Source organism: Sus scrofa, chromosome 15 (genome assembly GCF_054392235.1).
Source record: "Sus scrofa isolate SSC_HxYL_T2T_F1_AM1 chromosome 15, Sscrofa_HxYL_maternal_Yorkshire_Landrace_v2.0, whole genome shotgun sequence".
Lineage (NCBI taxonomy): Eukaryota > Metazoa > Chordata > Mammalia > Artiodactyla > Suidae > Sus > Sus scrofa.
The window spans coordinates 126,310,370-126,323,720 of record NC_139397.1 but is presented as its reverse complement, the minus strand read 5'-3'; the positions used below and the strand labels follow the sequence as shown (position 1 = coordinate 126,323,720).

At 38.8% G+C, this 13,351-nt stretch overlaps 1 protein-coding gene across 1 annotated transcript; it reads right to left on the bottom strand.

Moving 5' to 3' along the window:
- Positions 1-402: 402 nt before the first annotated feature.
- LOC100522220 (gamma-crystallin F) lies at positions 403-2,817 on the bottom strand. The gene is made up of 3 exons (XM_003133626.4): positions 2,706-2,817; positions 2,381-2,623; positions 403-741 (listed from the first exon to the last, which is right to left on the bottom strand). The coding sequence occupies exons 1-3, from the start codon at positions 2,712-2,714 to the stop codon at positions 469-471; spliced, it is 525 nt and encodes a 174-aa protein (XP_003133674.3). The 5' UTR covers positions 2,715-2,817; the 3' UTR covers positions 403-468.
- Between the last annotated feature and the right edge of the window lie 10,534 nt (positions 2,818-13,351).

Below are 13,351 nucleotides of genomic sequence, written 5' to 3'. Positions count from 1 at the left end.
TCCTACTTAACACAATCTCCAAAAGGGAATTCTACTAAGAAAAGGGTACTAAGAAAGTGACCGGATGTTTCACCAGCAAGCTTACAGAACAGTTTCTTAGAAAGCTAAAATGTCTAAGTGATTTTAAAATGATAACTCATTTAATCTACAAACTTAGGAAATGAGGAGTATCATTGCACCAAGTTTTACAAATTAGGAAACTGAGGCATAGAAATGCTAAGCAACTTGCTGATCACCTAAAGCTATAAAGTAGACCTGGACCCAGGCACTCTGGCTCCAGAGCCAGTCCTCTGAACTGCTACCCCACACCACCCTTTCCACTGAGACTTTAAGAAAATCCACATTATTTCCAGCTTTATTTTTACTGAGCCCTTCCATGAAAAGAAGAGAGGACCACGTTACTGCATCAAACACACAGGAAATATTTTATTAGCTTCCAGATGGAGAAAAGGTTAGAGTATAAATATTTCAATAGAAATCCACGGCCCTCCTTAAGGAGCCCACTCGGGCATCCAGAGCCCCCCAGTCATGGTAGCGCCTGTAGTCCCCCGGCCGCAGCAGGTACTGCCGCCCCCGGTAGTTGGGCATCTCATAGAGGACCCACCAGCCCTCCAGGACATGGAAGGAGTGGATCTCACTGAAGTGGAAGCGGTCATGGAGCGAGGAGCAGTCCTCCGAGATCTCCACCATCTGGCCTCTGTAGTCCTCTCGCTCGTAGACCCTCAGCCGGTGGGTGCTGGTCTGTGGGTTCAGCCATCAGCCGAAGGGGAAAAGTCAGAAAACCTAGGCTTTAGCAGCCAGTCATGCACACCCCGAGGAAATAGGAATTTCTATATCTTTTCTATATTAAAGCTGCCAAATTAAAAAGACAGCCAACATCAGGGCCACTCTGTACAGCTGGGTAGTTTGTACACTGCAAAACTGAAGAGGGTGCCATTCATATAGATCAAGATCTGCAGGGTACTCCATAGAGTTTTCTAGGGCCACAACCCACATGAACTTTATTTAGTACCTACTTAGTACCATGCTTAAGTAACTATTAATATGATAGACAGATATGAATATCTGTATCTATCTAAAATGATAATAGCATTAGAAGAAGCTGGGAAAAAGGAAGTCAAATTGCTTTTCCCCCACGAGAGGTCACAGATTGGTGGCAAGTCTAAAAGAGTCCAGCCCAGACAATCCCTAATCCCTTCCTCTCTGCTTTCAGCCCTGCTGCTCTAAAATCCTAAAAAGCAAGAGTGTGTAGAAAGATTAGGTTCAGTCTTCAGCTCGAATATATGCTCCTGAGAATTTGATTTAGGTAATACACAAAAATGGAAATTCAAGATCATGAAGGAAGCCTGTACAGAATCAAGGGAGTATGAGATCTTTAGAAAAATGAAGTTTTGCTCTTTGTCCTAAGTAAATCCTGTCTGTCTCTTCTTAGGCACTTATTTTATCTGCTTGTTCCTTCCCAGCAGGTACCTACTGTCTCATTGTTTTCTTTCTTCCACCATTAATACCTCGCTGGGAAAGGTTCTCATAGGCAATCCATGCCTTCTAATAAGGTATCTTCCATGGTTTACAAAGGACTCACATGTATGTTATCTCATTTGATCTTCACAACAGCCTGATACAGGTGAAGCAACCATTCTAAGTCTTTTCTTTTTTATGAGACACTAATGAATACAGTTTTTGGTTTATAATTAGATCAGTCAGGACTGGAAAGTGGGAGCCCAGGTTTCCAGGCTCCTAAAGCTAGTCTGGGTCTATCAAGGCATTAAACCCTCTGAGGAGGTTCCAAACTTCTCCAAGTGGTACATTTTCCACAGGATTCTGTAGACCTGCTATTCCGGCTTTGTTTGGGTAGCGGTAGGCTTTGCAGGAGCTACTGCAATCATATTGTTATTTGTTTTGCCTAATCAAAACGCAGGGCTTTAGAGACCCCTGATGTTCACAATAGTTAATATTTGGAGGAGGGGGCAGCTTGTCACGTGCCAGGCCTTCTCCTTTCTACCTCCTGGCAGCTCTATGAGTTAGCTTCCCTTACTAGCTCTGGTTCACAGTTGAAGAGAGAAATCACCCTGGTAACTAGCCCAAGGCCACCTGAGTGTGAGGAGCTAAGCTGTGGCTTATTCATCACCTGTGGCATAGACTCCAATACTGTGCAGCACTTTTTCCAGTGGAAGAGTTTAATTTTAGCAAAGGGATAAAATTTCAATTAAGAGCACATCATCACAGGATTTTTCAGTGGGAGGAAACCTTAGCGGTGTCCATTAAGGGAAAGAGAACCGGTGAGAGCCGCCAAAAAAGACCACAGCCCTCCGATCTGACCACTGTGTCCGCAGCACCCGAGTGACCCGAGGGCACAGCGGGCCTAGGGGACTGGACTCACGTGGGGGATGAGGCGGCAGGAGCGGATCGAATCGCTGAGGCCCATCCACTGCTGGTAGTCGGGGTAGTCGCCGCGCCGCAGGAAGTACTGGCAGCCGGAGAAGTTGGGCTGCTCATAGAGCATCCAGCAGCCGCTGTCCACGCGGATGGAGTTGCAGCGGCTGAAGTAGGGCTGCAGGTTGGGGTGGTCGCTGCTGCACTCGTAGTGGCGGCCTTGGAAGCCCCGGTCCTCGTAGAAGGTGATCTGCGAGGAAGGGAAAGGAGGGCTCAGAGGCCTGGCCTCCAGCCTGGGCTGCGGGCCGCCCCCCCGCCGGCGCCGGGCTCACCTTCCCCATGGCTGCTCGACCCGGTGATGGAGCTCCAGGCGGTGGGGCCGGCGCGGTCTATATAGCAAGCAGGCCGGCTGCTGCGTAGGCAAGAACAACACAAAAGGGGCCCCCAGGGGCGGAGGATTTCCTCTCTCTCTCTTTTCTATATAATGACGGCGGGGGTGGGGGTGGGGGGACGTATTGTATGTTTGCTCTTAGACTCTCCAGAGCTTTCGAACTGATGACCCGCGTAAAACTGTCCCTTGGTGCCTCTGGGGCCTTTAAATGAAGCCTATTCAGGAGACTGGAAGCGAGCAAAAGCGCTTAAGCGAGCTAATAATTGTAATTCAATATTTTTAAACCTGTCTCAATTTCAAAATGACCTTTTGGAGGAACAAGGCGGGATAGTGACCAAGTTTGAGGTCAGGACGGGCTTCGGCAGGAGGCGTTTAGAGGAGGGAACGTTTATTTCCTCCGTGTGAGGTGGGACCTGGGATCGTCTGCCCTCTCCACACGCGTGGAGGATGGAATTTTCCCGAAAGAACCCATCCTCTCCGCAGATGAGGGGGTGCAGCAGATACGCCACCTGAGGAAACGTGAAGGGGGCTGGACCCCGAGGAAGTCCCCTGTAGGCACCTGGCTCCGCTCTGCTCCCTGGGGACCCGGCGGACCAGGGACACCTCCAGACTCAGCCACTGCCTCCCACCCCACAGCCCAGCACATTCTCAGCTGTGGAGTTCCCGAGGTGACTCACTGCTGTTGACTAGTCACATTGTAACTGTCCGTAATATTTTTGTTAAGTGCTAAGCTTATTTGTTTGGATCTAGCTGCTGACAAATGCAAGTTAACCTGCAAATATATCAAAATTTTAAATCCCACCATTTTGCAAAGCTTCTGCCTTCTCTACCTTTCCCAGCCCTGGGCCAGCCCTGGTCACTCCCTAGTTAAGGCTCTGACGCCAAGAGCTGGAGTCTTCCTTCCTCTCCACAAGCCAGGAACTGCTGCGGGGAGGGGAGGGGGGGGAAATGGGGGACTCTTTAGAGCAGGCTTTCTCAAGCTCAGCACTATGGTGACATCTTAGGCTGAAAAACTTTCTGCCGTGGGGGGCTGTCCTGTACCTCGTAGGACTTTTAGCAATATCCCCCTCTACTACTAGATGCCATAGCACACCCCCCTCATTCCTCTCCAAGTTACAACAACCAAAAATATGTTCAGGTATTTCCAAAAGGACCCAAGGGGGACAAAATCCCAAAGGCCCCAGTGTTGAAAAATCAGTGGTCTAAAGTTCTAGCCATATGCCTGACCTTCTCACCAGCAGTTACTGCACTGCATCGGTGAGATTGTTTGCAGGCTGTGTTTGCAGAACCACAGAAATTCCTCAGAGATGCTCTGGGGCCACTCAGAGAGCAAGAAGGAGGGAAAGGGGGAGTTCACCTACCCTATCCCCTACTTTAACCAGGGCGTTTGCACTTCTACCTGTTTTATATAAAACCTTATTTGAAAACAGCATTTTATCATTAGATAATTTAAAAAAAATAAATATTTGAAGACCATTGGTTTAGGGTATTGTGACTTTTATAAGGCTCTTTAAAATATGAGTATTTTACCTACTAACCACAGTACATGGTGAAGTTGCCATCCTTTTACAGATCAGTGTAGATGAGTTTCCCATGACAGCTTGCTAATTTCTTCTGAAAAGATCTTTAGAAGAACAAAGCGCAGGTCTGATAAATTCTGATGTGATAAAATCTGAAAACAGTGGTTCATGGCACTGTGCCAAAGAGAACAAGAATGAATTGAATATCACATGGAAAGTTCTGGACAACCAGAGATTAGCCTGTGAACAGTGGGCTGGTGAAAGGGGCTGTGAAGAGCTGGCAAAGAGAATGCACTGAAACTGGGCTTTGACAAATTCACAATCTGGTCCAGAAGCTCAGTGCAGTTTGAGGCTGTTTTGAAGGTTTCTAAAATGGTTCTTTGAAGATGAAATGGTTTTTCACTTGAAGATTAGTTTAGGGATTTATTGTTTGTATGTTTGTATTTTTAAATCGTTGTGGATTAGGAGTTCCTATTGTGGTGCAGTAGAAATGAATCCAACTAGGAACCATGAGGTTGTGGGTTCGATCCTTGGCCTCGCTCAGTGGGTCAAGGATCTGGCGTTGCCGGTTGCCGTGAGCTGTGGTGTAGGTGGCAGACACGGCTCGGATCAAGCATTGCTGTGGCTGTGGTGTAGACGGGTGGCTACACCTCCGATTCAACCCCTAGCCTGGGAACCTCCCTATGCTGCAGGTGTGGCCCTAAAAAGACAAAAATAAATAAATAAATAAATCGCGGATTAGTTCAGTTATTCATGATGAATTTAAAATTTTACTATAACCCTCAATCTTCTAACCTGTAAAGCTTAGAATCGAATAGATTTCTTCTTAGATAAAACTTTTCAGGAGACTGAAAATGGATTGCGTCAATTTATACTAGTTAGGAAGTCACGGGGAAAGATATTATTACTGTATGAACAGAAAAAGGCAAATAGTATAGAGATGCTGGGCACAGAGGTTAGCAAGAATATAATCTGTTTTTATCCTGCCTATCCCAAATGTGCTACTAAGGCTTTCAAGCTTTTCCTCCAAGCCCTTGGGGGAAAACAGCAATAAAAACAACAGTCTTTTAGGAAATAATGCAGGGTAAAGTGGGGAATTGAAGCACAGTCATATAAAGCATGTAATACTAAGTACGTTGGCAAGAACCGTCAAAAACTTGAATCACCAGGGTCTTTCTTCTAAAGGCTGATTGCAGGTTTTCCCAAAAGGATATGGCAAACTTGGTTCTAGCTGTCTGTTTTATTATTTGAACCTTTGGATCAATGTTTATTTTCCCAAGATACACATCATATAATAAATTTCCTAGTAATTGTATTCTTTCCTGAAGTATTTTTAAGGCATCCTGAGAATAAAATATTTAAAGCCAATGCATTGTATTTTTACTCTAAATCCTGCTGTACCATGAAATTCTATAATTGAATTGTTTCAATAAAGGGCAGCTGCAATTCCCTAACACTGGTCACAGAAAAGCACCAAGGTTCCCAAGGGACCTGGGTATACAAATACAAAGTATTATTGGCCTGAATATTAATCGGTTGAGGCAAGGGCAACTGTCCATCACAGCTGTCTTCTATCAAGGCCTTACAAATGATTGGCATATTTAATATGAGAACTCTTTTCTTTTTAATAAATTTGTAGCATTCATGCTCAGAGAGGAAAAGAACTTAAAGGCAATTCATGCTTGATCCACTTGTGATAGCAGTTGTGAATGCAGACTACAAAACATGTGTAAAATAGCTGCCCTTTATGTCAGCATGCTAAGATAAATGCTAGAAATGATATAAAATTTCCAATTTCAAGACAATAAGAAAAAGAGGAAAGAAGAACTACATTGTATCACGTGGATTTCAAGTTATTAAAATTCTATGATTAAAAAAAAATTTCCTGGAAAAGAATTCTACTCCTAAATGACAGAGGAGAAAATAAAGTCACAGTTGTATAAGAAGTTTTTCTATTTTGAAATTGCTAAGCTACTTTCTTCAAAAAGGATTAAAGCATATGTATTTTAAATATCTAATGTCAAATAATTTAATAAAGCCAAGAAAAAAGATATTTAAAAAAATAGGGAGTGAGATTGGTGAATTTTTTATTGGAAAAATTTTAGTCATTATCTTTCTTTATCAAAGTCACTAACAGTTAAACTAGGAATTAGACTTCTGAAGTTAAAAAATTAAGGCCTAAGCAAAATTAAAACATAAGCCACTCCCGTCGTGGCTCAGTGGTTAACGAATCTGACTAGAAACCAAGAGGTTGCGGGTTCCATCCCTGGCCTTGCTCAGTGGGTTAAGGATCCAGCATTGCCGTGAGTTGTGGTGTAGGTTGCAGATGCGGCTCAGATCCCTCATTGCTCTGGCTTTTGGCGTAGGCTGGCGGCTACAACTCCGATTAGACCCCTAGCCTGAGAACCTCCATGTGCCGAGGGAGCGGCCCTAGAAAAGCAAAAAGACTAAATAAATAAATAAGCCACTAGATATTGCAAAGAAATCATGATTCATATCTTGGTTCCCATTTCTCTGGGCTGATGTCATTCCTGCCCTAAGAAACATTATCCTTTCGACAAAATATAAGAAAATCATATTATAGCCTAGAGAAAAATCTTTGTCAATTATTTATTCTTTTTTTTCCTCTAAGAGCTTTTTGTATGCCACTATTAAATAGTTACGTAAATCAATCTGAACAAAATGAAGTCTACATTTTTTTTCTGAGAAGGAAAATGAAAAAAAATACTGTTATAATTGGACTAGATATCAAAAACTAGTGGCGGTTTTCTTTTATAATAGGAATTTTTTTTAAAAAAGTGGCTGCTAGAACAAAAACAGAATAATACTGAATTCTATGGAGTTCCTAGTGGTTAAGGGCCTAGAAGTTAAGGATCCAGCACGGTCACCTCTGTAGCTGGGGTCACTACTGTGGTGCAGGAACCCCGGCCCAGGGACTTCTGCATGCTGTGAGTGCAGCCAAGAAAAAAAATGCTAAATTCTAAAATTAAACAATATTACTTATTAAAACACTGCAACAGAATATATGAGAATGTATTTCATTTCTTTTTTTTTTCTTTTTTTGCCCACACCCATGGCACGTGGAAATTCCTGGGCCAGATACTGAACCCTTGCCACAGCAGTGACCCAAGCCACAGCAGTGACAATGCCAGGTCCTTAACCCACTGAGCCACAAGGGAACTCCTCTGACAATATATTTTAAAACATTTGATTTATGATACATAATAATATAATGTCTGATTAAAATGCATTTAGTATATAATTAGTTATATAATTAGATCTGTGATATTAAATAACTAAAAAAAAATCTTTTTCCTTTTTCTACAAAATGAGGGTGTTGATTTTAGAGATCCCAGAAATGTCAGAGGTCATCTTTATCACATAAAATTCTATCCATCACTGAAAAAAGAGAAACAAGTGTAAGCAATACACAAATAGCCAGACAGGTTTTATGATCCTTTCCTTTAAACTGGAAATTAGGATACAAAAAATACTATGTTGGACTTGCTGTTGTTTTCTCAGATTGTTATTTAGCTCAGCAGATAACTGTCCTGTCGTATGCAAATTTCCCTTCGCAGAGACCTATTGCTCCTTAGAGAAATTTATTTCAAAGACTCCTATCATCTTAGTGTTGAGACAATCAAATTACCTTGGACAAGAACATAAAGCAGCAGCTAAAATAATTGAATAATTCTTCCCACAGTCCCACCCTGGTTAATATCTAATTTCTAAAATTCTTCTCAGGTTTCTTTCTATCACATTGTTCACATCAGAACAAAGTACACCTCATTTACCCAAACTTGAATTAAATCACCATGATTATAAAACCCTCCTCAAAAGAGGAGTTAAACTTTACCCTTTTATTATTATGATTCTGAAAGAAAAGTTTTTTTCTTACTGAATGTTTGTACTACTCTTTTGCCAAATACCATCCCAGGAGTTTGGAATAATTATTGCACAAAATAAGTGGAGATCCCCCCTCTCCTGAATTTTCTTCTAACCAGTAAAGATGGATGCTAAAGTAGACAAAATAACTACATTGCAATTTTAAATGTTATAAGCCATTGAAAGCTAGGAAAAAAAAAAAAAAAAAAAAAGGTTTTCCCATGCTGGATTGTGAGATCATGAACTAATTTTTGCCCTATGGGAGCCCCTAGAATCATTTAACCTGCTTCTTTCTGATAGTTATTTTTCTACATTTGATTCAGCATTATGAAATAGTCTTACTTTTTTGTTTTCATATAACTCTTTACTAATGTAACAATCAACGCTCCTTCCTTACTGAAGTTATCCAATGAAGGAGAATGTCATGCATGACTGTGTTTGTTCAATATGTGTCTAATCACAAAACAGATTGTTTGACTCTTCCTTTATCAAACCCTAAATTAATATTGTTTATCGTCAGGACTAATTATAAAATGAAAAAAGGCAATAGTAGTTAATATACAATAACTACTCTAGACTTTCTTACAGCATCCAATTCTTTATGAAAGCATATATTCTTCACTTTGGCCAAACTTGTGTCACTCTATAAAGCATGTTACTGTGTTAAACTGTAAGACTAAACATATTCACTGATAGCTAGTATGATTTTGGAGTAATTCATGACTTTAGAATGCTAAGGAAACAAAGATTTTTATTTTTAACTCCTCGGTTGACTCTGAATTTTAAAAAGTTATTGTGAAAGCAACAGGAAATGCTTTAGTAGATCAAAAGCTAAACATGCCGCTTAATTACAGTGCTTTGTAAAACTGAAGACAAATCTATGGAGAGCTTATTATTTCCATTGTAAGTGCATAAAATATCACAAAATAAGAGTGGGAGCAATCAGTTTAAAAGGTTTATGAGGATGAGATTGGGAAAAGCCAAGAACAGTCAGCCGATGGCCCCAGATAAGCTCAAATCGACACTTAACCAAAATCCTCAATGAAATATATCCATTGCCTGGGCTATCAACCACTAAAACTTCTCTAGGAAAACAGAGACTATGGCAATTCATTCTGCATTTGTAACTTACATAATTTTGGAAGAACTTTAATAGTGGTTCATAACAAGAATGATGTCCTATTATAGACTTTGAACATCTCGAAATACATTTTATGTAATTGTCTCCTTCACTGGGTTATCAAATCAATATATACTTGTGATTCTGTGTTTATTTTGTGGATGGATTAAAGCACAGCCATTTCAAAGAGGCTAAAATATATTAGATTCTTTATCCCTACTGGTTCTTTCTGATTTATATACCAAATGGTAGGTAATACATTTTCTTAGCTACTTATTATAAGGATTTCCCCTTAAGTAGAAAACTCACTACCTCTCATTCTCAGTTCACTGAATAAATGAAGAAACTTTATCAGGTACTTCTGACAACAAATTTAACATTTAAATCACAATGAAATTGATCTTGGCCCATATTTCCCAACTAAAATGCCATCAACTGTCTTTAAATAACAAGAATTAGAAAATTAAACTCATTGAAGACCTTAACTGATGTTTTCTAGAGAAACTTTAGAAATAGCGTCCAGTGACTGGAACAGGAGAACAATTGCACAAAATAGCTTCCATTCGAATTACATTCTCCTAAATGCTGTATTCTCTTATTGTCATATTGTTTCTTTGCATAGTTTGTTCATTATTCCTTTTGTAATCATTTTCCTCATTACTATTTTATTTTTCCTTATTTAGCCTATTTAATATTTCCTTTTACTGATAAAAAAAAAATCTTTTCTAAATTAGCCCCTTCCTAAGGTCAATTTCTGTCCATAATTCAGTTCTCTCAATTTGTTGATAGTGCAAATAATTTGAATAATTCTTGGATACATCTTGTGATGTTAATAGTTAATAGATTATTCCATATTATGGCTCTCAAACATCCTTTGAGGATAATGTTTCCTTTCAAATAGCTTGAAAGGATTTTTTTTTTTTTCTGGCAGAATACATTCCTTATCTTGGCTGACAAAAAATAATGCATTCCAGAGATCCCTGGTGGCCTAGCAATTAAGGACTCAACATTGTTGCTACTGTAGCTTAAGTGCAATCCCTGGCCCGGGAACTTCCCCATGCCACTGGCATGGCAAAAAAAAAGAAAAAGAAAAAAAAAGTCCCATTAACAATGGACATAATAAATTAGTTTACAACCATTTGGTAATTATAAAGGATTTTCTTTTGGCAAAGCAGGGGGGGTGGGCATGGAGGAAATGATCTCCATAACTGCCATCATTTCGTACTTTATGTAGGTAATGCTATGGGTAAGATGGCACGATCTATATCTAAACAAAGAAGTAATGAATGAATCAAAAATTAAAAAACCAAAAAGAAACCTTGGGAGTCACCAGAGCTTATTATAATTATTTAGTGATTTTAATGATATAGGACAAGATGCAAACTGAATTTATAAAATTCATCATAGAGGTCTAGTAATATATGAGTCCTGGGACTTTTAGTTATTGCTATATTTTGATTAGAAAACAATACAAATTTAGGAGTTCCCACTGTAGTGCAGTGAGTTAAGATTCCGACTTCAGTGGCTAGGGTTGCTGCAGAGGTGCAGGTTTGATCCCCAGCCTGGTGCAGTGGGTTAAAGGATCTGGCATTGCCACAGTTACGGTGTAGGTTGCAGCTGCTTCTTGGATTCAGTTGCTGGCCCTGGGAATTCCATATGCTCTGTGTGTGGCCCCCCAAAAATAACATAATACAAATTTAAATTCAGACTTAAAATACTGGTAAACCAGATCATACAAAAAGTTTGCCCTCATGGAGCTCATGGTCTGGAATGTCCTTTCTGGAAGCTGAGGGCAAGAGTGAGACAAAACAAAATGTGTTCTGATTGTGGAATGAAGACTGCCTTTCAGTAAGTAAAGGTCAAGCCAGATTTGAATTCAGTTACAAATTTATTTTTTTCTTTAATTCTTAAAACTTCATGACTATAAAGGTTGAGAATAAGTGCTCATGTAAACAGACTGGTGGAAATAAAAAATATTCTTCATAATGTTATCTCATTTAACTTTTTTGTTATTTTTGATATTTGTCTATGCTACATTCCAAAAATCAATAGATACGTCATCAAATATTACTTTTAATGATATATTAAAGGAAATATAAAGTTTCTTTGCAAGTTTGAAAGGAGCAAAGAATTAAAATTTACCTTCCACATAGAAGATTTTGGTACCTAGTTATTTTTTAATTGGGAGGTATGATTTAAAGCCTTCTCCAAGTGAGAATGATTATTATTTATATTATTTATTATACTTACATTGCAAATATATATGTTATTTTGTATCAGTTACTTTTCACTTATAGGTATCTTATTTATGGCACTAAATTAGGCAAACCTGGGGCAAAAACCTCACCCAATCTTAGAAATTCCACATTTTGTACTATTCCTTGTTACTTTTAAACACCTAAAAGCTAATAACGCTTTTAGTTCTTTTCAGTGCATGCTTAATAAACAATAAAATATAAATTAAAATTTCAAAATTATTTTGATAGACACATAAATATTTAGCTTTTAGTTATTAATTTGATAGAATAGGAACAGTGCAAAATTTGAGAGGGAAGAGTTTATTTAAATGAAGCAGATTTAATCTTGATTATGTATTTTATTCTAAACTTCAACATAAATCAGACATTCTGTTTTTATTTTGTAGAAATTATCCTCAAAGAAAGAAAAGAATGGAGAAGGGAGTAGGAGGGCACAAGATAGTGCAGAAATTTGCATTTCATGTATGGGAAAAAAAAAACTTGTATCAAAAATAGTCCTACAAATAAATAATCAAAATTCAAACAAACCAATTAAAAATATAGGCATAAAACATGAACAGAGTCTTCACAAATGATGTGGTGAAATCCAGTACTCAAAGGGACTTAAAATATCAATTCTCAAGGAAATACAAATTAGTACAGTAAGTCACCTCTTAATACCCTCTATTAGAGGGAACATTTTCTAGAATGCTGAACCTTTTTAGTGGGAGGGTAATATTTATAACCCACGTAGAAATCATTTGTAAGTTTCTCATAGAGTTAATCTTACTTCTGCCCTGTGACCCAGGATATTCCATTCTAGGAGAAATGAAAACACATATCCGCAAAAGACTCATAGCAATTTTCTTCTTAATAACCCCAAACTGTAAAAAACACACATGACCCTTAACAGAAGAATAAATAAGTCAATTTTGTTATCTTTATAGGAATACTACAAAAAGAGGGGAAGAATGAGAATACAGAGACCCACAAATGCAAGTACACACACCAGCAGATTCATCTGACTGATTACAAAAATCCATTTGTGACTGATTATTACAGAAATTATGATCATTCAAACTGAGTAGGAGGGTCTAAGTTTTGGATGCAACTTTTGGCATTGGGTGACAGTTAAAATTTTTGCCAAAATCAGTGAAATGAACAATGAGAAAAGTTTGGTCACCAGTAAGGGAACACAGGGTAAGGGTGGAAGAGTTAGACATTTGTACTGTGTATCAACTGACTTGACTCTGCAGCCCTCTGGAGTGAGCACTATAATGTGCATCCACGAAGTCCTGCACAGTCTAAAGATGATCAAGGTATCCATTTACCTTCGTGGCTCAAAGCTAATAATAAAATGGTTAAATTGCACATGTAAGCAAGGAATTCTTAACTGAAGTATGTACAAGGACTTCAAGCAACCGAATTCCCCCTAAAAAGGGAAGAAAGATTTGCCATATGCATTTAGAATTATTTTCATATAGACAGGCTTTCATCAGAGGCTTTGAAAGAAAATTATGAACCGTTGATAATAAAATTTAAGGTTGAACCCAATAATATGCCCTTTCATAAAAGCCACTGTAAACTTTATGCCCACCATGTGCTTAAACTTAACAACTGCCTACAGAAACAGTAAGTCTCAATTTTTAATCACCAATGAGCAATATGCTGTTAGTTTTCCTTTGCTATGCATAACCATTAAATATTTTGTTCTAACTTCATTTTATTGACATTTAATTTTCACATAATTTTTACTACTGTTCGGTGAACTTTGGAAAAATGTGTTTAGTCCTATAATCACTACAGTCATGACATAGAACATTTC